The sequence below is a fragment of the Dendrobium catenatum genome, unplaced genomic scaffold (genome assembly GCF_001605985.2).
Source record: "Dendrobium catenatum unplaced genomic scaffold, ASM160598v2 fragScaff_scaffold_133, whole genome shotgun sequence".
Taxonomy (NCBI): Eukaryota; Viridiplantae; Streptophyta; class Magnoliopsida; order Asparagales; family Orchidaceae; genus Dendrobium; species Dendrobium catenatum.
In genome coordinates, this window is record NW_021318595.1 from 1,262,439 (window position 1) to 1,288,964 (window position 26,526).

The following is a 26,526-nucleotide window of genomic DNA, read 5'->3' on the forward strand; positions in this document are numbered from 1 at the left end:
GTGTCTCTTCGCAGTTCGGGAATCGCGACACGTGCAAGGCTGCCAGCCCTCTGTTGCCCGCTTCGACTTCGCGGTTCGCATGTAAGTGCGGCTAAGCCCGCTTCAGCTTTGCCGCTCGCGTGCCAGCGCGGCAAGGGCCGCTTCAGTTCTGGACCTCGAGTTCAGTCACTTCGCTGCTCGCGTGTCGCGGTGCCATTGCCGCCGCGCCTGCCGCTACTTAGAGTTTAACTAATCGGGTCGGGTCGTGTCAACCCGACAACCCGCACAGGTAGGGTCCGGGTTGAGATAGCCGACCCGTTTACAAAAAACGGGTCGGGTTCAGGTTGACTCTTTTAGAACCGGGTCAACTCTGGTTCGATCCGAACCCGACCTGTACGTCAACTCGAATTGACACCCCTAGTGTTCATGAATATGTTTGATATAATTGTTTGTTATGAGGCTCGATAAAGCTCGTTTTTAGGTTAGTGAACATCTAGAAGTAGAGCTCGTTAAGACTTGTTTATTTAAAGCTCGCTAAACATTAAACGAATCAAATATGAGTCGAACATGAACATAGCTCGTTAAGACTTGTTTATTTAAAGCTCGATAAACATTAAACAAATCAAATATGAGTCGAACATGAACCAAACATGAACACTCACTAATTTAAACGAATCAATATGAATACAAACAATAAAGCTCGAATTAAATATGAATCAAATTTGAACAAATTGATAATAAATGTACTCAAATATGAACACTCACATACTCAGTTCAACTCGATTTGTTTGCAGCCCTACTCGAAAAAACCGTCTGCCCGGCTAAAAACAACCGCCGAACCGGCACCCCTTCTTAAGAACCGCGCGGTTCAAAAATTTATGAATTTGAGCGGTTGATTTAAGATCCAACGGCGAAGGAGTTCCATAAGAAAAATAACCTAACGAAGACCACATTTGTTCCGCTCCCAAAATTTTTTTCTCTCGCTAGTTCTGTTCGTCTCTCCGTCTCCGTCTCCTGCTCGTGAGCCCTGTTCGAAAGCTCAATCTCGCACTCCCTCGCTCTCAGCTTCTTCGATTCTAGTTATCAAGAACGATATTAAGAAGGTGATTAACTCCAGGCAACATTTCCTTTGTTTTAGCAGTGATTGGATTTTATTCCGCTTGATCTTCGTAATTAAAGAATTGGTTCTTCTCCTTCAACTGCGATGCAGTGTGATTTTTATAGAATCTAATTTCTTAATTATTTTCGGGCTGTGATTATTACCGATGTGATTTCGTTCTAAGTTGGATTTTCGTGTGATGGGGTTGTGCTATGGGGTCAGAGAGGTGATTTACGCCGCAAGAGTCCCGGAGAGATGGATGCCAAGGAAGATCGCCGGACATAGTCGTCATTTTTTCCATGTTTTAGTTCTTGCAGGGGCGTACATGTATTTTTTGGCTATTTTGATGTATTTGGAATGGAATGAGACAGAAGGCTGTAAGAATAAAAAAAAAAGGTTTTTTTCTTGGCAAAAAAATTGGATCAGAGCACTCTGATCAGAGATTTGATAAATGGGGATTTCAAAATAATTATGAATTGAAATTAGAATTAAGCAATATGATATTTTTAGATAAATTTTGTTGTTTGTGAATGCGAATAATGGATATAAATAATCTTAAGAAAAAAAACTTTATTATTAGTTATCAATGAGTGTGATATCAATGCGACTAATATGATCACACTCATTGATAACTATTTTCAGTTCTACGGAGTTCTCATCTTATTTTTTCTACAAACAAGAAGATGTTAGACATAGAGTCAAGTGATATGAAATTTCAACTCTATTAATTGATGCTATACATCGAATTTAATTATGCATGAATCGGAAGCCGCGGGATGGTTGGACCACCTCGTGCAAGAACCTGGAGCTGCAAGGTGTGTCGTTTTGGATTGGTGATTTAAATCATGTGTTTAAGTTTAATTATGTAATCAAATTTATTTTTAATATTTATGTTTAAGTTTAATTAAAAATATGGATGCAGGAGATATTACTTGTGTTCAAACACAAGGTGGTTTGACCAAATATTTTCCTATTTCAGTTGGCTTACATCAAGTATCAGCCTTAAGTCCATATTTTTTTGTTTTAGTCATGAATGTTCTCACTAGACATTTGCTTGCTTTTTACTGCTGATATTCTTTTTATTAATAAGACTAGAGATGGAGTTGAAGGTAAACTTGAATTATGGAGGTCAACCTTAGAGTCTAAATGTTTTCGCTTGAGTAGATCTAAAACTGAATATATGGAGTGTAATTTTAGTAGCAATAGACCTAGTGAGGGGATTTTGACTTTGGGCGATCAAATCATCAATAAGAGTACATGTTTTAAATATCTTGATTCTATTGTTCAAAGTGATGGTGAAATAAATGGGGATATTATCAGCAAAATTCATATTGGATGGTTGAAGTGGAGGATTGCATCGGGCTTATTGTGCGATAGAAAAGTCCCTCTCAAACTTAAGGGAAAATTTTATAAGATGGTGGTGAGACCTGTAATGCTTTATGGTGCCGAATGTTGACCATTAAAAGAAAAGCATAATTCTAAGTTAAGTGTTCAAAGATGAGGATGCTTAGGTGAATGAGTGGCTTGACCCTTAGAGATAGGATATGAAATGAGCATATACTGGAAAAAGTTGGAGTAGCTCCAGTGGAAGATAAGATTAGAGAGAGTCGCGTTAGATGTTTTGGTCACATTAAATGGAGGCCTTCCAATGACCCGCCTAAAAAAGTTGAGGTATTATATTCGACTTATGTTAAGAAAGATAGAGGTAGACCTAAAAAAATTTGGTTATGAAATATTAAAATGATATTTCTTTATTAGATTTAAAAGAGAATTTGACTTTTAATCAGACACAATGACGAAAAAGGATTAATGTAGTTGACCCCACATAGGGGGACAAAGACCCCACATATTGGGACAAAGGCTTGATGTTGATGTTGATTCTTAAATTTATTTATCGTGCTTGCTTAAAGAATATTTTGAAAAATATTATCTATTACTAAAATTGCATTTGTGAATTTTTGTATTTTTTAGCATTGATGAAATTACATTTGTGAATTTTAAAATTTTGTATTATTATTTATTACATCATCCGATTTGATCAGTCGAACAGTGAATCTATCCTTCTTAAAGTTCATCTTCTAATTCAATTTTCACAACCTTGAAATTTTCTATATAGTTGGTCAAATTTATGTTGTAGAAAATGAAGTAGAGGGGTATTTCTACAAATATATTTCATGTTTATAAAAAATATTTTACAAGTATTTCGTTTAACAAAAGGAATGAAAATCCCCTCAAATTATCTTTGTATGAAGATTTGAAAAAATTTGCATTAAAACATGATATATTTTTTATCAGAATGAGCTTTAATATATTTTAATTTGCTCAAAGATTAAAGATAGAATCATATTAGACTGAGTAATTTGCCAAAAATAATAATTTCTTGAAGAAAAAACTAATTTTAGAAATTTTCCATCTTCAATTTAAAATTTTGCCCATTTCTCATAAAAAATGACTAATTTAACCCCTTACACATTATTGTCTTCTTATATTTTCCTTATATAAATTTAATGATTATATCTTACTAATTGTTTGTATTTTTTTCTATAAACATACTAATTCACACACTTTTATCTATTTTATTATTATTATTTAATTTTTTAAATTATGCCCATTTTGTAAAAAAGGACTAACTAAACCACTATATGAGATTTGTGCTATATGTAATATCTAAGAATTACACTAATTTCAATAAAAATAAAAAAAACTTTGAACCCTACTATGATGCAAAATATATTACAAATTTAGAATATCTTTAAGCAATATTTTTTCATTGACCATCTTGAACTATATCGTTGATCATATTGATGGATCAACCACTTTGATCAATTATTACATATTTGGGAAGGTGCTAATAAATGATAGTTCATTCACAAATTTCATTTCATAGAAATTTATGTTAAGATATTTAAATTATGCATATCTATAAATTTAATAATTATCTTAAAAATATAAACTAATGAATTCATGCATTTTTTAGTGTCAAGTTATATTATTTAAAAGAAATATGAAGTTCAATTTTATTGTACATTTTAATAATTGGGTAAATATTTTATAAAAGTTGCAATCTATTTTCTCACTCTTATGCACTCTCTATATAAAAAAGAAATTATACTTTGTTGGAGTTTAGAAGATAATAAATTTTTCATAAATTAAAAATTAATAATTTTTTTATAAAATTAATTATAAATTTATTTAAAATTTAATTTTTTTAAAGCCGCTATTAAAAATTACAGAAAAAAAATCTTAAAAAGGAAAAAGAAAAAAAACAAGCAAATAAAAATTATTATAAAAATAAAGTAATAAAAAACTATCCAAAACAGGCGCTAAATTTTTATTGGGAATTTTACATACATACCACTTTATACCATCCTATTTACATATCTAACACCCAAAATCTTAATATTACATACATACCACCTTATATTATTTTAATATCAAATATACCACTCATGTTTCCTTTATACCACTTATATATTTCATTTATACCACCCATATTTGATATGAAAATGAACTATGAGTGGTATGCATGTAATATTAAAATTTTAGATGTTAAATATGTAAATAGAGTAGTATAAAGTGGTATGCATATAAATCTCCCATTTTTATTTGGATAAGCCATATAACCAAACTTTCATCGAAAACAAAACACAGAGCACCCAACCGTTGATAACACGCACATAATTAGCAGTTCTTCGGCTATTCAGAAACGCTCTATTTCCACTAATGCTCAGAGCTCGACCTTCTTTCCAACATCTTTACCGCCGCTCAAACTCTCCTTCTCCACTTCGCCGCCAACTATGTTCACCGTCCGGGGACCCTTCACCTTGTCAAGCGCCAGCTTAGGCAGGGTCACGGTAAGCACACCATCCTCTAACTTGGCCGTAACGGAGTCAAGTTCAACGTTTTCCGGCAATCTGAACTGACGCCAGAACCTCTCTGCTCGTTCAACGCGGTGCCATTTTTCTCCCTTTTTCTCTTCCTCTCTCCTCCGCTCGCCGCTGACACGCAAGACTCGATTCTCATCTAATACTTCTATCTTGAGCTCATCTTTCTTCATTCCGGGGACGTCGATGGAGATCTCATGGGCGGTCGGAGTTTCCTTCCAGTTAACGGTGGCGGTGGTTGGATAGACCGCCGGCGTTAAGTCGGCCCGGTCCAGCTCGAAGGGTATGTGCTCGAGGATTCGAAACGGGTCTATGAGGCGTTCGGTGACCGGGTCGAGTGATTGGAGCAGAGAAGCGGAAGATGAGGTGGTGGTTGAGAGTAGGAAGAGGAGAAGGCTGAAGGAGAAGAAAGCGGTGCGAGTGATCATGGCTGAGTTCGCGTCAAGATTCGTGTGGAATTAGCAGTTGTGTCGATCGTTTTAGGGCTGAAGTTTTTGTGGAAGAAGGATTGTTATATATATGGGAGTAGCTTATATCTGAGACATGACGCGAAGGTTCGAGCGAGTGGTGGGAGGTAGGGGACGGTAAAGAGGCTTCCAGAGACTTCAAGTTGGTACTGGTCAGGCGGAAAAATTAGCACAGGTAGATGACCCTCAGTTTTTTAATAAGCCCCCTGTCAATTTCCTTATTGAACAATCGCCTCTAGCAAGAGCCAGCTATTTGGCTTGGGCTTTGTTGGGGACTGTTTTATTACTGCTTTTTAATGATATTCTATTTTATTGTATTATATTTTTTGTCCTTTCTCTTAATTTTGTTACGTGCTAGAAAACTATGAGTGTGAGCTTTTTAACTCATTATATGTAGTTTAAATGATTTTATGTTAGGGAAGATGATTATGAGTGTGAGATTGATTAGTTATATAATTTTTTAAATTTTTTTGTTGTTTATTTCTTTTTGTATTTAGATATTGTTTTATACTCACGAGTGAGGGGTGTTGTATTTGTATGACTATTGTATTGTATATAATTTATAGAGTATGAATATAGATATATATTGATATTTTGATTAGGGTTTCAAATGAATGAGCATTCAACGAGCTACTCGTGGCTCGACTCGAGAATACCTCATTTATGTTCGCTTGATTGTGGAATCTCTTGCAAAGAGCTGTGAGTTTCAAGAACTCATCTAAGGAAGAAGATGAACAGTAAATGAAATATTATTTTGTATTTGCTTAATTAGTCTCCGTTATAGCCTAAGCCTATATATATAATGTATTGTGTAATGACTTTACACGTGTACAGATCTTATAGGATTACAAGAATAACAAAGCGGAATGCTGAGCTGTCCGAGATCAGCTAAGGTGTTCTAACATTAATAAGATAAATGAACGAGCTTGAACATTTTTTATAAATATTCGATAGCTAAATAAATGAGCTTGAACAACTTACTGTTCAGTTTGTTTATGTTTACAAATAGTGTCATTTAAAGTTCACGAATAAGCTCGTTAAGAAGACCACAAATAATATCGTTTAATAATTTATTTTAAAATTCCTTCTCTACTCCAACTCTCCCAGTCGCAAACAATTCCCGCACTCACATTGAGACATTTATATCAATTATAAATTTGTTGAAACATATGATCTTGAATTTAACTTCAATAATTTTTAATTCAAATTTTTATATGGAGTTTTGTGCTGATGTTGCCAATTCTTTTGTAGATATATCAATTTTTATATCAACAATTTTATATTTACATTAGAATCCAATTCGAATCAAATAAATAGCATTGCAAAAATGAGTACGGCTGCTTTACATGAAATTATCTTTCTGTAATAATAATATTCAAATAAATTATTAGTCGCAAGTTGAGAATACATATAATTATATAAACCAGAACCTACTAGAAGAACCAGGACTTCGCCTTCATATCCCGTTCTGGAAATTTCTCCTTCCTTCTTCAGTTCTTCCTACCCCTCCTTCCTATAAATATTCCGTAAATCCTTCAAATGAGGCATCTACAGCATATCGTCACCAATTCCAATCGCTTCTCACGCTAATCTACCTGCAGTTCTATCATCCAGATTGCATTTCACCCCAGCAATGAGAACCTCATTTGCAACCGTATGTTTCATCGTCCTCGCAGTCGCCCTAGGTCTTCCTACCCCTAACGCCCTCACGCCTTTCACCCGCAGCAGCATCTTCGACGCCCTGCTCGCCGCCGAAGATCCCTTCCGCCTCCCCGATCCGCCGCTCCTCGCCGTACCCAACTCCGCTTCGGACTCACTCCTCGCCCGAGCCGATTGGAAAGAAACTCCCAAAGCCCATATCATCTCCCTCGACATCCCCGGCATACGCCGCGATGACGTCAAGATCGAGGTGGAGGAAGGACGCGTGCTGCGTGTGAGCGGCGAACGGCGGTCGGAGGAGGAGGCCGAGGGCGAGAAGTGGCATCGAGCCGAGCGACCCACTGGCAAGTTCTGGCGGCGGTTCCGTCTGCCGTGGAACGCCGATATTGAGCGGATCGGGGCGCAGATGGAGAGCGGAGTGTTGAGGATCACCGTGCCGAAGCTCGCCGAGCATCTGCAGAAGCGGGAGGCTAGGGTTGTGGAGATTGTAGAGGCGGGTGATAAGGGCGGTGTGGATGTCAAGGCTTCTAAGGCTGAGATTTGAGGGCTTATTTTTCGATCCGTAGATGGTTGGATCTGTTCCTGGTTTGTGAAGCGCTGTTGAAGTGGCGTTATTGCTGTAAGTGTAGAAGCTGTTGCCTGTAATCGATGAGTCTTACTACGATCAAAGTAAAGCTTTTTTTTATCTAGTAAGAACGATTAGTACATGCGGAATAATTTGTGATGAAAAAATTATATTTTGATGATCGTATAATATGTTTTGTGTCACTGAAATTGATTTTAAATCTGTAAGGTTTTTTTTTTCTTTTTTTTTGAAAGATAATGTCGTCTCTTTCCGAAGAAATGGGATTTGTATGTCATTAAATTATTTAAAAAAATGTTAGATTTTCGTCTTCAAATTTAGAATAAAATTAAACAAAATTTATATTATATTAACTAGTTTATTTAATAAAAAATAATGGAACATAATCTAATAATAAAAAAGTATTAAATAAAGGGAATAAATTCTTTATAACAGAAAAATTAAATTAATAAAATATATATATTCGAAATTAACTTTCTTAATTTCGCATAACTCTAATTAATTATCAGGGAAATAAAAACACTTCTGGAAATAAATATATAAAATATGAAGGAAAATATATTTTTTTTTCTAAAAAATATATATCTTTTAAAAATAAAGAAAATATTCTTGAAATTTGTTTTTAATTCTTTTTAAATGTTGAAGTGGAAGTGGCCGATTCTGGTATTATTCCGTGTGGATGGCATGAGAATGAGCCACATCGATATTGGGCAGTACTAAGTAGACCTGTCAATTTCGGGTTACGGGTCGGGTTGACCCGAACCCGAAACTGACCCGGCAATATTCGGGTTCGGGTTGACCCGACCCGGTTTTACAAACGGGTCAATTTTCTGGACTTGAACTCGACCCGCTTCGGGTTCGGGTCAACCCGACCCGACCCGCGTAGCCGCCTGTCCTTGCGCCTCGGGACGGAACACGGAAACGACGCCTGGCCTCCCCGCCTCGGGACGGAACGTGTATCTGCGAACGCCGAACTGGTCTGCCTCGGGAGTCGGACGGCGCGGAAATGGCCTGCCTCGGAGTCGGGACGCCTGGCCTCGCCGCCTCGGACAGTCGGACGGAAATGACGCCTGCGCGAAAAATCGGAAATGGCTTGCCAGTTGGGCGGGGGCTGGCGTCGCCTGGCGACAGCAGGCAGCGCGGGGCTTGCGCCTGGCGGGCAGCGCGGGAGCAGGCGTCGCCTGGCGACAGCGGGCAGCGCGGGGCTGGCGCCTGGCGGGCAGAGAGCTGGGCTGGCGGGCAGCAAACAGCGCGGGGGCAGAAAAATTTGAATTTTTTTTAAAATAAACGGGTTTTCGGGTTACCCGCAACCGTCGGGTCAACCCGGAACCCGACCCGTTTTTGCAAACGGGTCGGTTTTCCGGACCCGAACCCGACCCGTTTCGGGTTCGGGTCAACCCGAACCCGAAAATTCCGGGTCGGGTTCGGATCGGGTTTTCGGGTCGGGTCCAATATTGACAGGTCTAGTACTAAGGCTTCTTTTAAGATAATTTTTTATAATTCTTTTCTATAATATTTTAAAAAAATTATATTAAAATATTAATGTAGAAATAAGTAATAGAATTGATACATAATCAAAAAATTATCATGCACGGGCATCAATCTCGAGGTAAAATCAAATTTGAAACTTCCAAAATTAAAATTGGGACTATCAGAACTCTGGTTTCAACAAACTTATAGTCTGTTGAATATCAGGATATGAAGCAGAAGATCAAGAAGGAAGAAGATGACACATTACATAGAAGAAGGAAGAATGTAAAACTTTTTATTACTCAGCTAATCTATTACACAGGTATATAAAGACATGGAGAACATTAGCTATACACGTGTTTTGTTTCTATTGGACAACAGAATACAAATATATTAATAGACATTTTTAATATCTAAAGTTGCTGTTCTGACAGCCCCCCGCAAACTAACGAATCCGAAGTGATTGTTAGTTTGGTTCTGAGAGTCTTGAATCTTGATGTGTACAATGGCTTGGTGAAAATATCGGCCACTTGATCTACTGTGCTAATAGGTAATAAACGAATTGTATTTTGTTGAATGTGATCCTGTATGAAGTGATGATCGATTTCGATGTGTTTGGTCCTTGCGTGAAATATCGGGTTGTTTGCTAATGCAATTGCTGAGGTGTTGTCGCAGTATACCTCAATAGGATCCTTATGAGAGATGTTGAAATCTGCAATCAGTCGTTTTAACCATATGATGTCAGCGGTAGCTGCCGCAAGAGCTCTATACTCGGACTCAGTGGAAGAGCGTGAGACTGTCGTTTGCTTCTTTACCGTCCATGAAACAAGTGTATCTCCTAAGAAAGTGCAGAATCCTGAGGTGGATTTGCGAGTGAGAGCATCACCCGCCCAATCTGCATCCGAAAAAGTGCGAAGCTGAAGATTTGTCTTGGTAATCGGTAATCCGTAAGATACCGTTCCTTTGATGTATCTGAGTAAGCGCTTAAGAAGAAGAGTGTGAGAGGGTTCCGGAGCATGCATGTGCTGAGATAGAACATTAACAGCATATGCAATGTCCGGTCTTGTTAGAGTCAGATACTGCAATGCTCCAGTCAGGCGGCGATACATGTAAGGATAGGAGAGAGTTGCATCAGCAGTAGCTGCAGCTGGCTGTTTTGTACAGCAGGGATTGGCAATTGGATTGCAATTAATTAAATTTGCTTGTTCAAGAAGAGACAAAGCATATTTAGATTGAGAGAGGAAGTACTTATCTGGTGAGGATTGTATGTGCATACCCAGAAAATCCTTCGCATGACCCAGTTGTTTGAGCGTGAATCGGGATCCAAGACTTTGGATAAGCGTGGAAATAACGCCTGTGTCACTTCCCGTGATTAATATGTCGTCTACGTAGACGAGCAAGTAGATGTGAGTGCTGTTCCGATGAAGCGTTAAGAGGGAAGGATCCGCTTTGCTGTGGGTAAAACCAATGCTGATCAGATAGGTTGTAAATGTGGTATACCACTGCCTTGGAGCTTGTTTTAGACCATAGAGTGCCTTTTGTAAATGACACACATGATTTGGATGTGTTGTGTCTTCAAATCCTTTCGGTTGCTTCATGAATATTGTTTCCTCCAGATTACCATGCAAGAATGCATTGGACACATCCAATTGTTGAACTTGCCAGCCATTGTACAGTGCCACGGTGAAGAGGATTCGGATGGTTGGAAACTTGGCAACAGGACTGAATGTCTTGCCGTAGTGAAGTCCAAATTCTTGATGATTGCCTTGAGCAACCAACCTCGCTTTGAATCTTGCAATAGATCCATCCTCATTGAGTTTCTTGCGAAACGTCCATCGACAGCCAAGAATAGATGCATTAGAAGGCGGAGGAACCAGACGCCATGTACCCTGTTGTTGAAGAGCCAAGAATTCGGATGCCATAGCTTTACGCCATTCCAGGTGCTTGCTGGCTGTGTTGTATGAAGTTGGTGTAGGTGCTGTAGCAGCCGACTCGCCACAATGTAGAAGATTAAGGCGACAAATTGGTTTGAGTGATCCAGTTTGTGTTCGAGTGAGCATGGGATGTTTGACTGCCTCCCTGGTACTAGTGTTCGGAGCAGAGGGTATAGACGTAGGGGATATGTTACTAGAGTCAGTATGTAAATGAGGTGAAGAGATGGAAGGAGCATTGTCTGATGTGTTTTGGCAGGGTGTATTAGTTTGCTGAAGTGTTGAAATTGGAACAAGGAGTGGAGCCGGAACATGCTGTGCTTGTTGATGTATAGTAGTGACGCTTTGCTTGAAGGGAAAGGAATCCTCTGAGAATTGAACATGTCTAGAGATGTAGATACGATTAGTATTTTTGTTTAACCACCGGTATCCTTTTTGCGTATCGATATAACCTATAAAACTACAAGATACAGAGTTAGGATGAAGTTTTGTGCGAGTATGAGGTGGTAGAAGAGGAAAGCACTCGCATCCAAATGTCTTTAGATGCGAGTACTCAGGTGTGATATTAAACATGAGTTTGAGAGGAGGTATATTGTTAGTAGTTGGAGACGGGAGCCTGTTTATAATGTAGACCGCTGTATTGATTGCTTCAGGCCATTATGATAGTGGCATGGAGGCAGTGTGTAAGAGAGTCCGAGCAGTTTCCACCACATGCCTGTGCTTGCGTTCAGCTACTCTGTTTTGTTCCGGAGTGTACGGGCATGAGGTTTGGTGTTGAATACCTTTTGATTGTAGAAATTTGCGAAATGTATTATTGACGTATTCCTTTCCACCATCACTACGAATTACTTTAATTCTGCTATCCATTTGGTTTTCAATAAACAGAATAAAATTCATAAACAGCTGTGAAACGTCAGATTTGAGTAAGCAAGGAAAAATCCAGGTATAATGAGAATAATCGTCCACTATAATGAGATAGTAACGCAGACCCTAATGCGAGGAGACCGGAGATGGTCCCCAAACATCCGAGTGAACAAGAGCAAGAGGTTTAGTAGATCTATGTATAGATTTGACAAAAGACATTTTATGACCTTTACAACTTTTACACCAACTACAATTTGAAACATAATGCGGTATGTGTAACTGAGGATTATTAGTGGAAATAGCTTGCAACGTTCGGCTATGCGGGTGACCAAGCCTGAAGTGCCAGTTGATGGCCCGTTGAGGAATTGCCGAGAGAGCTTGATGCTAGTGCGAGACATAAGAGGATGAGAGTGGGTAGAGACCGTTCCTACACGGTCCTTTGAACAGAGTTGTTTGAGTCTGCAAATCCTTAAACACATAGCCATTAGGATCAAATGTTATAGAGATTTGATTATCTTTAACCAAATTGGAAATAGACAAGAGATTATATGAGATGGATGGAATATGAAGTAAATTTGAGAGACGAAGCTTACGATCCGACGTGGGTAGCAGACCTGTCCCAGAGTGAGCTATAGGAACCGATCTGCCGTCACCCACTGTTACCTGATCAGAACCATTGTAGACCGAGCTTTGCGTAAGATTATCAAGACGATTTGTCATGTGAGATGAGGCGCCCGAATCTAAATACCAGTCTGTAGAGGATGATTCCGACGTGGCAAGAAGCGCGTTACTTGTATCTGGTGTGGTTCTTGGAGTAACGTAGTTGGCATTGTGTCTGTGCCAACAGATAGCAGCTGTGTGTCCCCTTTTTGTACAGATTTGGCAGACGAGAGAAGATTTGGTGCTCTATTTATGAACAGGTTGATTTGGTTGAGATGAACGTCCTCTGCCTCGGCGTCCTCTACCCTTGTTCGAGTAGAGAGCAGTCTGGGTATCTTGAGGAATAGCGAGACGTTGAGAGTCCGCTTGAACATGAATTTCTTCAGAGATAAGTAGAGCATAGAGCGCATCAAGAGTGAGCGGAGTTTGCATTGTTCGGATGTAAGTCTTGAACGATTGATACGAGGCAGGCAGGCCGTTCATGATATGAAGAATGATGTCTTCGGTATCCATCTTGGCACCAGCGGAGGCGATGTTGTCCACGAGTTTCCTGATTTCAGCAAGATAAGCCTGCATAGATAAGGTGTTCATAGAGAGGTTGTGTAGCTCATTTTTGAGCTGAATCACCTTTGATCTACTCGACGACTGAAACCGTGTTTGCAACGCTTGCCATATTTCCGCAGATGTCTCTAGATGCATAATATATGGAAGAACCGGAGCTGATATTGTAGAGCAAATGGCTGCCGCGAGATTTTGGTCTGTAAGGATCCAGTTTGCATTGCGAACATTTGGATCTTCATTTTCTTGATTTTGATCGTGGCCAGACAAAGTCGACGCCGACATTGATTCAAGAAACTCCTCAAAGCCATTAGCCTTGAATAGTTTGAGTATCTGATTTCGCCAGATCTGATAGTTCTCCGAAGAGAGATGATGAGGAATCAAGGATTTTAAATTGGAAACAACAAATTTTAGGGAGGGATAGAGGGAAAATTTGTCGGACTTGTCGCCGGAGGCGATCGCCGTGGTGGATGACGAAGAAGCCATGCGAAAAACTATGCCCAGAGAATCAAACCGCTTCTGATACCATGTTGAATATCAGGATATGAAGCAGAAGATCAAGAAGGAAGAAGATGACACATTACAGAGAAGAAGGAAGAATGTAAAACTTTTTATTACTCAGCTAATCTATTACACGGGTATATAAAGACATGGAGAACATTAGCTATACACGTGTTTTGTTTCTATTGGACAGCAGAATACAAATATATTAATAGACATTTTTAATATCTAAAGTTGCTGTTCTGACATAGTCGAACTGAACATCTCAAAAATACGAAACAAATGACACCAAATTTGACTCAATTCGAACCCAAATGGGTCCTAATCAAGGGCCCGAAGAACTATTGGACAATTAGAACCATAATTTGGGTGACCAAATGATTTTCAAAAGCAACATTCTTATAGTTGAATTTAGCGGCTCGATGAGATGAATCGAATGAGCCCAAGATCACTGAATTCCGACATCATTAAGACCTTCAAATGTATAGTAAACGATCTACAATCAAGTAATTCAATATTGACCTCCATCCAAATCACTCCTCACCACCACTTGAAGCTTGGAGTTCCTTCGGACCATCACCTGACGCCCTGAGTTCCGCCGGACCACAACCTAATGCCCTGAAGTTTCGCCGAACCACCACCTGACGCCCTGAGCTTAGCCGAACTACCACCTGACGCATGGAGTTAGTCGGACCACCACATGATGCCCTGAGTTCCACCTGACTCCTTGAGCTCCGCCAGACCACCACTTGGGGCTTGGAGTTCCGTCGGATAATCACCTGACGCCCTGAGTTCTGCCGGACAGCCACCTGACTCCCTAAACTCCGTCGGACCACCACCTGACGCCTGAAATTTTCTTGGACCACCACCTGACGCCCTGAGCTCCATCGAACCACCACCGGACACCTTGAGTTCTGCCAGACCACCACGCAACGACCTGAGTTCCACCAAACCACCACCTGACACTCAAAGTTTTGCAGGACCACCAAGTGACGCCATATTTTTATCCCCGTTTGTCACTAGATTTCAACCATATTGTTGGCATTTGTAATCTAATCTCTGAAGGATGAGTCAGCCCATTGTAATCTACTCTAATTTTAGTGAAGTCATTTTCAACTTGGCCAAACCCCGTGGTTTTTCCCTCTTCAATATTTTCCACATAAAAAAATTTTGTGTTATCAATATGTGAGCTGGATATCCGTACAATACTAAGACGTGGAATTATAACTATCACCACATATTTTCTAACCCGCAACAAGAACTATCCAAATGAAGCCTAAGTTGGGGCTGCATCATCGCACTATTGTTGTTAGTGAGGATTTCTTCCACTTGTTCGAAGAGCTCAAGATCTCACGTAATAGAGGGCTGAAATTGACATATGCCAGCTACTCATAAATTTAGATTAATTATATTGATATGTGATGGGGCATAAGTTAAGTGTTTAATTCAATTTTTATTTAGGACAGTTTTTTAATGATTTTAAAAATAAAATTCTTAAAATTAAAAATTTTTTACTAAAAAATTACTTTAAAAAATAGTGAAGTCAGAAGTGCATAGGCAACAATCAACTATAGAAGGGATTTTGATCCTTATGAGAAGAGGAAGGGCGGGCATTTATCCGACTAGCCAAATATGAAGAGGATCTTTCTCACGTACGTTAATCGGGTCATGATTATGAAAAAAAATGGCTTAGAATTTGTTTGGGAAAGTTCTATCTCAAGCAATTATAATTTTATTTTGATATTATTTTATCACGACGGTATTAAAAAAATTGGGTGGAAAGCTGCTTTTTGTACTTAAAATAACTTGGGCCTTATTTGGCCTCGGCTTTCTTATTGCTTTTTTAAAAAAGTTTTTCAATACAAAATTTTTTAGTTAAAATCATTTTGAACTAAAAATTTGTTTTAAAAAACAGTAAAAAAGAGTTCCTATTTGGAATGGCATTTGATCATTACTTTTTCATTATTTTTAAGATATTCTTGTACTTGAAAAGTGCTTTAGAAAGTAATAAAGAAGCTCTCTTAAACGAACCCTTAGTTATTTTTTACATTAAAAATTTTAGAAACGAATTTTATTAAAAGTTATAGTAACTTTAATTTTAAGTAATAATTGCTATATGAATTGTCATGTGTGGAATTTGATTGTGTTGATTAATCTGATTATTATGTTGTCTCGGACCTCAGAGCTTATTGTATATATTGGGGGGTACAGGGGGTTTACCCCTTGCTTAGGTTTTGGTGCAACTCCTAGGCGTTGAGTACCTAAGCGCCCCGGTATTGTATTCTCGAGCGCCCCGACACAACGTTCCCGAGCGGCCCAGCGCTGAACGACAGATAGCAGAGCACCGCAACAACCAAGATATGGCGCCGCAGATGTTCAAGACAGAGGCTTGAGCACTGCAACGCTTCAAAACTGGTATTGTAGTGCTGCGAGACGGACTGGACAGTTTTATTTCTCGTTTTCTGAAGGGTTGCATCCCTTTGAGTTATTTTACTTGGCTTTCTCTTGTATTTTTAGTTATGGCAAGTTTGAGAACGGTACATGTAAGAAGAGAAACAAGGAGAGAGTGAGATAGAAGAAAGATCTATACTTATTTCTCCCAATTTTCATAGTTAATTTCTTGATGTAGTGCTCACCATAGTTTTTTTTTCCTATTTTGAGTTTTTCGATGTTGATCCTTGTGTCATTTACTTTTCTGCTGCTTTTACTTTTTTGCTTGTTTCGTCATTATGATGTTTACTCATCCTCATCTTTCCAACCTGTAGTTTCTCCGCATCCTACCGCTTTATAGTGTTGTCAGGCAGTTTTAACAGGCAATTATTTTTATTTATTCTTAATTCCTGCTGTCAATGAACGCTCAAATTGAGGAGTATTTTCATTTAAGGTACATGTTGATATCATTTTTGTATCTAATTCTATCATTCCTTGGGAAGAAAAAAATGAAAGAATTAGAGTGCTGTAGGAATAAACGGGTAGGGCAGTAAAACAGAAGAGCAATAAAATCGTCATAGACTTCCAATGGACATTCAAAATCAAGTAAACTTTGATGGCAAGCATCATTGCTCATGGCAAGATTCGCCTTGTAGCTCAAGATTTTTATAGTATTCTATATATACTAGAGTTTTGTTTATAGATAAATATTCTACAGTATTTGTAAGAAATAAAGAGGACTCTAAAGTGGTGTTTCTAGAAGGATCTAGAATAATTATAATAAATAAAAAAGACTTTAGAATTGCTATGTTATAGAAGTCTCCATATTGTAATTAAGTTAAGCTTAAAATTATTTAGCAAAAGTTTTGTAATAAAATTCTTCTATTCTCCACCTAAAATTCTCCATAACCGGTTGCTTACTTATCTACCTTTCTTTCAAAATATTTTCAACATTTGGTATCAGAGCATCGCATGATCACTCATTAGGCGTTGTAGAAATATTGTCTAAAATTCAATGAACATTTCTAACTGCTCTACCATCCCGATTTCAATCTCTAGTGGAGAAAACTATGATTTTTGCAATACTCTAGAAGATTCGACAACTCTTTTGACAAATCAAAAGAAGGCGCTTGAAGAGAAACAACAAAAATGACTCTCAAGCATTATTTTCTTTACAAAAAGCAATGGCAGATGACATCTTTTCATGAATCATGGGCATAACGACTACTAAACAAGCATGATTTACATTACAAGAGGAGTTTCAAGGAAATAGAAAAGTATACGCCATCAAGCTGCATAATCTAAGATGAGATTTTGAGAATATTAAAATAAATGATAAAGAGACCGCAAAAAATTATTATTCTAGAATAAAAGAAATAGTTACCAAATGGGATCCTATGAAGTTGCAATTTTTGACAAGGAAACAGTTAAGAAGTAACTAATTTCATGTACAAAAAAATTTTGATAAAATAATTTATGCAATTGAAGAATCAATGAATATAGAATCCTTTTCACCAACATAATTCAAGGACTCTCTTAAAGCACATGAGAAAGTTTTAATAGGCGGAATGAGATCTCTATAGAAAATGCATTTCAATCTAAAACAAATTTGTAGTCTTATAAGTCAAAAGAAGCGGGGTGAAATTCGTAAGCAAGTAATATTCACCCAAGTGTTTATCCCACTGGCCAGTGCTAACCCTAACTCTTACCACGTGATGGTGTCGGGGATGATGTGTGTCGCCATTGTTAGTAAAAAAAATTCTCATCTACTTCTCCGTTTATACTTTTTGGCATAGAAACTCTTACAGCCAGACTTTTCCCAAGAAATGGGTACATAAAATGAAAAGATCGGAACATGGGAATAGATCTGATACCAATACTGACTACCCATTTCCATTGTTGTGCTTTCTCAAATTGCATACCTATACACGGGTTCAAGTTTCGATCGATATTTGCGGAGTTGATCATCCCTCTCGAAAACGAAGATTTTCAGTTGTCCATAATTTACTGAGTACTCGGTATAACTCACACATTCGTGTACAAACAAGTGCAGTCGAAGTCACACGAATATCTCTGGTAGTCAGTCCATTTCCATCAGCCGGCCGGTGGGAGCGAGAAGTATGGGATATGTCTGGGCTTTCTTGCTACTTTGTGAGAGAAAATTTGAATTATTATAATTATTTTGAATTATTAGACTTAGTTCATATCATATAAATAGTAATATATGCGTCAAATATTTATAACGAAAATATATAGTACTTATTAATGTGATAAATTCTCATTCAATAGAATATTATTTTTTAGTATATTTTCTATTTTCTTAATTATTATATTATTTTATCGTTATATAGACATGTTATCATTATAATTCAATTCGAATCAAATAAAGAGCAGTGCCAATATGAGTTTTGAAGCATCACATGGGATTCTATATTTGTAATAATATTACACGGACAAATTCTTATGCACAAGTTCTGGGCTTGTAGATTCATTTCAAAATGGTGATTTTATTATGGGCCAACGCAACATCAATAAAAATGCCCATTAATTTCGTGGGCTTGGCCTATAATTACATTGCTACTATCTTATGTTCTAGATCAATTATTGAAATTTGATATAAGAGGATAGTATCTACCTTTTTTTTTAATCTAGGTTGAGTAGATCAATTGCTTCAATTAGGGCTTCGTTTGGGATAGTTTTCTTACTGCTTCTTAAAATAGCTTTTCGGTACAAAAATTTTAACTTTTAAACTAGAAAGCTGTTTCAAGAAGCAGCAAGAAAGCCGTCTCAAATGAAGTCTTTGTTTAGGACAGCTTTCTTACTACTTAAATCAGTTTTTTAGTTTGAAATTTTTAATATTTATACTAAAAAAGCAGCTTTAAGAAGCGGCAAGAATGCCGTCCCAAACAAAACCGAAGTCTAGATTAGTATTGCTTTTTCGCTGCTTTTATTAAATTTTTGTGTTAAAAAGCTATTTTGAAAAAACAATAATAAAGTTGTCGCAAATAATGCCTTATTTTCATATTTTTTAAGTTAAGATTTTCAAAACTGCAAACATCAAATATAGCATCAATGGTTTTCCCCAATGAACTCTTATTGTCATTGCCTCTTACTTTTTTTTTTTTTTTTTTTTGACTAACTTTTTTTTTTTTTTTTTTTTGACAAAATTACTCTTATCTTGCCGTTGGTCTCATCAATCCCCTTATCTAATAAGATCGGATCACAACTACCATTTTTTTTTTTTCATGTGAGATAGGATTAGTGGAGAGGTAGATTAAGAAAATAATAAATCTTAAATATTTATAAAAAGGGTATTTTTTATTGTTAATTAAGTAATTTTTTTATAAAAAAAACTCTTGAGAGGAAGAGCAATTATTACGTCTGGTAACCGAATGCGTTTAGAGATCAATAGCCACGCGTCATGTCACCTAAAACTCGGTATTGAGGACTCGGTATTGCGCGGTATACATTCGGATATGTTCGGATTTCACCGGACGTAATAATTGCTCTGAGAGGAAACCATATTATCTAGATTGTGTAGAGCAGTGGCTTCCATGTGGCTCCAAAGCCATATGCACAGCTACAACAATTATTCCTTCCAAGAATAATTGCATACATATATAGGTTTCCTCTTAGGCAGCCACATGAAAAGGCCTACAAAGAAATGACAAGAAAACTCCTCGGTCTTAATTTGGTTTAAAATGATTTTCTTTGGTGCTCTTTTTCATTTAAAAAATTTAAATATGTACATAAAAAGAATTTTAAATAAATATAACATATAAAAGTTTTATACTAAACTCATCTCAAGCTAAATCTAAGAGCTTTAAATTGTATTTTAATCGTCTGCCATTACTCATAAGCATAGCTCACATTATTGACATCAACTAAAACTCTCGCTATTGACAAAAAAAAAGTTATGTTCAACAGCTTCAATGTCTGTCATTACCGATGACATTGACGTATGTCATCACCAATAAGACTATATCCTTTCAGCTCTAACATCATTAATGTCTGACATCTCTATCAAGATTTTTATTCATCTTCTAGAATGTCAGTTTCAACTTCCAAAAAAAATATATCATCTCCTGTAATAAGAATGATAAAATAAACTGTCAAAGTTCTCTTAATGGCACATATGTTAACCCAAAGCTCCTTCTAAATCTACTGTAAAAGTCATCTTGCATAATTTTGATCTATCATATTATATAAATATAACCTCAAATTATGTGGAAGCGTATCATCTGTAACATACGTATCACACTAATAGAATCATTTCAAATAAGAGTTTTTTCTCAATTTATCTCAATTATGAGTATGCATAATTTACATATTAACTAAGATTGATAAACTTTCATTATCCTCATGAATGTTCCAATATACAAAAATCCATATTTCCTTTGAGATTAATAGTTATGTGAAATGAGAAAGAAAACATTCTTGTTGTTAAAACTAAAAGATACTAACTCAAAAACTCACAGTCTCACATTGACTAGCTATGCATGATATATAAGGATATCTCTAAAGTAGTCAATATTTGCGTAAGTTGCTTGGCTAAATGAACTTGAAATGATAGATAATTTAATAGGAAGGAGTATCTAACGTAGTATTTAATATGTTCTTTGTGCAATAAGTTATAAATCTCACAATTTTTTTTCTCGTTCTCATAATAGCTACTAAGAGATTTTCAACCTAGTGGTAATTTGTTCCACTTTGATCCAACTTTAATTCAAACACTGAAATTTAGCTTTATTTTTCAAAGCCATCATGCTTATCAAATGATTATATTTATCATTGTGAATGTTATTGTGTGTATAATATAGGGCTATATAGGAATTATAAATATAATATATCCAAAACTTCATGCCCTCAAAACTTGTTTCAAATAATCAAATTGAATGTTTAGCCATATAATCAAATTATAAAAAAGAGATAAAAATCAAGAGTCTATGATATTTGCAATCACCTTTTTTAAATAGTTGTTATCTAATGGATTATAGCTCCATGTATTTTACTTTTTTGGGATCCTTTTGAGGTTGATCTATTAACACTTCTGACCATTATTGTTAAGCCATCAGTATGTTGTATATACTTTTTTATGCTCCTCTTTTTATTATTATAACTTAGTGTAATGACTCTTTCTTCATTATTTTGATAGCTACTCTTATGACATTGGAATTCTATAAATGATTTTCAGTAGAAATATAATATTATAATATTTATAAATTAATAAAAATATATATTTATATATTGTTCATAGCCTAGTGCTACGTACTATGCACACCAAATCAGTGCCCAAGAGCTCTTCTTCAAAATTTTTAAGTTTTTCAAATAAATTTATTTCACATATTTGATTTATTACATTATGAACTTAAATGTGATTTCTCACTTTTATAAATATTATTAATTTAGGGTTTAGATACATCTTTTAGGGGTTGGCTCGTCTTATTCCTTGCCAATTTTTTTTACATCCAAGATTATGAAATAGATCCCTATAAGTTATAATCTCTTTTTTTATCTTTTATTTATATTTTAAACAATGCAAATCATATACTCTGCTATAAGTAAATTATAGCTCTCTCTATATAATTATTTCATTTTTATTATTAATAAATTTTAGAGAATTTGCATACATAACACTAGAAATTATTCTATTTATATCTCTAACACCCAAATTAGTGCACACGCTATCGATCCCGACAAATCACCTCCCCAACAACATACTCGATGCAACGACTTCCTCATCTCTTTTTCCTCTCAATGTTCGTACGTTGTCCGTCCTATTAATGTCTCTTCTCAACAAGATCCCATAAACAACTTCCTTGCTTCTCTTTCTTCATCAAAAACTTCGCACACTACACATCACTAAGCCCATCAATGCCTTCTCCTTGCCTCTAGGGTTCACAAAAGATGAGGACTACACAATTGTTTAATAAGCGCATATTTTAAATATTAAACACATAAATAAATAATTTTTAAACATTATGAATGGAAATCCTCTACAAATTCATAGAGCCATGGCTTGCATTTTTATTTTTTTTTTTTTTTTTGGGATATATAGCAAACCTCATCATTTACATGTTTTGGGAATGAAATTAAAGCGTACGTCCTTGTTTTCATGTGCATTTTTATATCATGTGGAATAAGGGGAACACCAATGCATGGCACGATTAATGATGCGATGGCAGTTCACGGGCATAGTACGAGGTTTACTTAAATAAATAAGAAGAAAGAGCTTTTGATTTGATCGAGCATGGCCCCATCTCCTTCCATGAAATCAATGAGACATGCTTAAAAAAACAATATTCTTATTATTAAATTATGATATATTTCATAATTTTTTTTTCAAAATATTTAATGTTTTTCATATTTAAATTTTAAGTTTTTATCAATATTCTCATTTTTATTATAAAAATTCACACATTAGTTTAATTCCTCAATTGAACTCTAAGGGTTCGAAGCCTGCTCATACTCATTTTGTTGGAACTCGATTCCTTAATTAGCTAATGAATCGAGCTTATCAAGTCTCGAGTTTGAGCTCGAGCTGATATATTATATGAGCTCAAGTTCGAGCTCAGTTTGGAAGATCAATGAGCCGCTCTTTTTAAAAATTAATTTTAAATTAGTATATATATAATATACTTTAACATTTTAAAACTTTTTTAAATGCCAAAATTTTAATTTAAAAAAAAAAAAAATGAAGTTCAACAATATGGTAGAGCTTTACCTCGAATTCAAGCTTTAACTCGACTAGATAGATACTCTATTCGACTCGATTTATTTACAGTCCTACATATATATCATCATATTCTATGAAAGAATTCTAACTATTACCCTAAGAAAAAAGATAAAGAAATAAATTAATCTTAAATATCCTTAAATGAATTACAAAATTAAAGATTATTTTAGAAACAATATTGTTTGAACATTTTAAAAATACTTTCAAGATGTTTAATAAAACCATCTAGAAAATTAAAAAAACAAAGTATAACAATAGATTGTTGTTTGACAAAATAAATCAACATTTTATAAATATTAAAAATTATATGATATTATTATGAGTAAGAAATAATTTATTTAAAACGTTTTTTTCTTCAAGGAGATTTCTTTAGGAAGCATATAATAAATGAAAAGCTAAGAAGTCAATTAATATAAGAGAGTCATCACAAACACAGTTTTGTCGTCAGAAGCGTCTGGACTACTAAGCAACTGTGCCGATCCCGTTAAATGCTTCTCTAGCTGCTCCATCGGTTGTATTATATTCAATACTGAATTTCGCTAACCTAATAAAAGCGTATAAATCAAAAAAAAAGAAAAAAAAAAAACAATTTTAACAAGTAGACAATCTTTTTGATGATATGAATTAGGGTGGAAGTGCTTCAAGCTGATTCATGAGCCCGCCTCCTGTTCGCACTTAAGAAATGACTTGTGAGACGAGTCTGATGAGCTAATGAGTCCAAATTTTGAGACCGACATTATGTCACCGCTTAATTCAATACGACTTCATGCACCACACAAGTCATACGTGTTCAATCGTGTCAAGAAGTAGATGATATGACACTATGATCAAGTTGGAGAAATACTATTAGGACTGATCATCCAAATCATGGTACACCATAGACCTGCATGCATGCCATTAGGGGTGTCAATATTTGACACGACACGAAAAATCCGGGTTGGACCCGACCGATTTCAAAACGAGTCGGGTTCGGTTCTAGAAATCGACCCGTTTGAAAAAACGCGGTCGGCGTGTTCGTCGGGTGACCCGACGGGTTGTCTGGGTCAACCTGCGAACCCGTTTAAAATCACATAACCGCCACTAAAACCGGTTGCCCGAGACTCTGCCGGACTCTGCCGCGAGCACTCTACCGCGCGCAGCCCGCGACGCTACTGCTCGCACTAAGCGCTGCCGCCCTTGCCGACGCCAGCGCGGATGCCCGCAACGCTCCTCGCACTCGCGCTGCCCGCTCGCCGGAGCGTTCTCCCGCACCCGCGGACGCGCTCGCCCTCCGCCCGCAAGACCGCTCGCGCTCGCCAGTGAGTCCCCTCGCGTGCCCATTCGGGTAACCGTGTCTGGTCGGGTCAACCCGGCAACCCGCCGGGTCGGGTCCGGGTTCAGATTTTGGACCCGTTTGTCTACCCGGGTCGGGTTAGGGTCGACCCGTTTGAACCTGGGTCAGTTCCGGGTTCGACCCGAACCCGACCCGTGACCCGAAATTGACACCCCTACATGCCATTACTGAATATAAATGTAAAACAGAAGACTACTATTTCACGCCCTAAAATATAAATTAAAATAATTATATATTCTATCTTTTAAATTATTTACTAGAGTTTCTATAAATAATCAATATATCCAACAGAAACAAATCATCTATATCTCATGTACATCAAAATATAAATCTATATTTATTTCTCAAAATTATAATTACAATAGCCAAGAGATCATTACATTCAATAATCTATCTCAAGCTCCTAACTACCAAAAAAAAATAAGAAAAATACAAAGCTAACAAAAGGAGAAACTTGAAGATCTCAATCAACCTCACTCCACGGAACCTTGACCCTTTCCCTAACCTAAAATTAATAAAATCACATAATGAGCTTATAAAGCCCAACAGAATAAAAAACTCACCAAAGTTTTCAATGCAAGATTCAAGAATTAATATGCATGTTCAATTCAATTATTAGAATCAATTACTTTTAATATAATCAATAATCATTCCTCTTTAGTATAAATCAAAATAACTAGTTACAAAAAGTAATAATCATTACATTGAAATCCTTAAATTAAAAATAGGTGCGAGAATGTAAATATATCAGTAATCAATAAATCAATATTGTAGGGAACAACACATCAACACTGCTATTATTCAATATTATCAGTCTATCAGTGAGGTGAATCATGAATGTGTAGAATTCATATCAGTATGATCTGTATCAATAGTGTTGACATATGTCTGGTATAACCATCTATAATCTATAAAATCATAAAAATATATATATGCATGAATATAAATAAGAGATGCATAAATTAGTTATATGTTATCAGTAACATATAGTTAGTAAAGCAAGTCATCCAACTTTAATGTAATATTTTCAACATATTTAATCCTAATTGATTCTCTGTTAGTCATCAGTCATATCCATCACACTTATTATTATTTTGAGTAAATAAATTATCATTATAGGTGACTTTCAATGATCTATAAAGAGTTGTCATTTTTTACCTATCGGCATAAATCGGTCATCAGTTATAGTCTACAATCAAGATCACATTATAAATTTTCGTTTTATCAACACATAGACACGACAGTGGGTTTCCCCTAAAAAAAGAAGCTAATTTTAGCGAATAACATGATCATTTTTTGAAATTTGACCTACTTTTATTTGGACAGTATTTTTGTTATCATCTAATTAAATGTGAATTAAATTTAAATGTAATTTTTAACTAATACTTAGATTAATCAATCTGTTATCGACCTATGATCATCTCAGTATATATTAATTAAATTTAACTTAGAATATTGTAAATCAATCTTTTTCTTAAGATTATTTTTTAAATTAAAACATCCTAAACTATATATTAAATTCCTTCATTAAATTAAAATTATTATTCTCATACGCCGGCCTTCCGATGATCCGGTCAGAAAAATAGAGGTATTAAGTTAGACTTATATTAAGAAAGGTAGAGGCAGACCTAAAATAGATTTATTTATAAAATATTAGAAATGATCTTTTATCATTAGATTTAAACGAGAATTTAACTTTTAACATGACACAATGGAGAAAAAAGATTCATGTAGCGGACCTCATGTAGTGGGACGAAGGCTTAATATGGTTGTTGTTGTTGCATATGGTTTATTTAATATCAAAAGGAACTATGATCATAATCCCAATTGATGATCATTAATTACATCAATTTTTTTGGTCATTGTTTAAAAAAAAAATTGTGATTTCATAGTAATAGCTTTCATAAGCGTTGCAAAATATAAAGCATATATTGTTCATAATTTTATGCTTATTTATATAAATAACTGTTTTTTAACGGATCAAACATAGCCAAACAAGTTCTTTTTTCATTAACTTGGTTAAATCTTCTTCAAATTCAACTAGCTGGGCATGTTTAACTTGAGCAAGAACAACAATGGAGCAAACAAAATGTGTTGAACGTTGAAGTTTCTTTACACTTCTTTAGGGTTCATTTGAGATTTTTTTTTACAATTTTTTAAAGTAAATTTTTAGTATAAAATTTTTTTTGAACTAAAAATTTTTGTACTAATAAATTATTTTATAAAACAAAAAGAAAGCTGTCTCAAATGAAATATATCTTAATTAGATTTATGCCACAAACGGAAAAGAAAAATAACTAAAATAAAGAGATGAAAGGAGGAATAATTTATTTCCACTACTAAAAATATATGTTTTTCGCAACATTTATTAG

At 35.9% G+C, this 26,526-nt stretch overlaps 3 protein-coding genes and 1 long non-coding RNA gene across 4 annotated transcripts; 2 read left to right on the plus strand and 2 right to left on the minus strand.

Moving 5' to 3' along the window:
* Window positions 1-950: 950 nt before the first annotated feature.
* On the plus strand, window positions 951-1,530 carry LOC114580675. Its single transcript, XR_003702197.1, has 2 exons — window positions 951-1,082; window positions 1,301-1,530. It is a non-coding gene; the product is annotated as an uncharacterized LOC114580675 (long non-coding RNA).
* A 2,856-nt stretch (window positions 1,531-4,386) lies between these two features.
* On the minus strand, window positions 4,387-5,465 carry LOC110096980 (22.0 kDa class IV heat shock protein). The gene has a single exon (XM_020823159.2). The coding sequence runs from the start codon at window positions 5,388-5,390 to the stop codon at window positions 4,806-4,808; it is 585 nt and encodes a 194-aa protein (XP_020678818.1). The 5' UTR covers window positions 5,391-5,465; the 3' UTR covers window positions 4,387-4,805.
* Window positions 5,466-6,940: 1,475 nt separating this feature from the next.
* LOC110096982 (17.3 kDa class I heat shock protein-like) lies at window positions 6,941-7,762 on the plus strand. Its single transcript, XM_020823160.2, has one exon. It carries the CDS (start codon window positions 7,063-7,065, stop codon window positions 7,630-7,632), a length of 570 nt encoding a protein of 189 aa, XP_020678819.1. The 5' UTR covers window positions 6,941-7,062; the 3' UTR covers window positions 7,633-7,762.
* Window positions 7,763-12,842: 5,080 nt separating this feature from the next.
* On the minus strand, window positions 12,843-13,640 carry LOC110096967. The gene has a single exon (XM_020823145.1). It carries the CDS (start codon window positions 13,638-13,640, stop codon window positions 12,843-12,845), a length of 798 nt encoding a protein of 265 aa, XP_020678804.1.
* Window positions 13,641-26,526: the final 12,886 nt, after the last annotated feature.

Excerpts from the sequence above, each read along its gene's own strand:
- LOC110096982 (XM_020823160.2), top strand. The coding sequence starts at position 7,063 with ATGAGAACCTCATTTGCAACCGTATGTTTCATCGTCCTCGCAGTCGCC.
- LOC110096980 (XM_020823159.2), bottom strand. The coding sequence starts at position 5,390 with ATGATCACTCGCACCGCTTTCTTCTCCTTCAGCCTTCTCCTCTTCCTA.
- LOC110096967 (XM_020823145.1), bottom strand. The coding sequence starts at position 13,640 with ATGGCTTCTTCGTCATCCACCACGGCGATCGCCTCCGGCGACAAGTCC.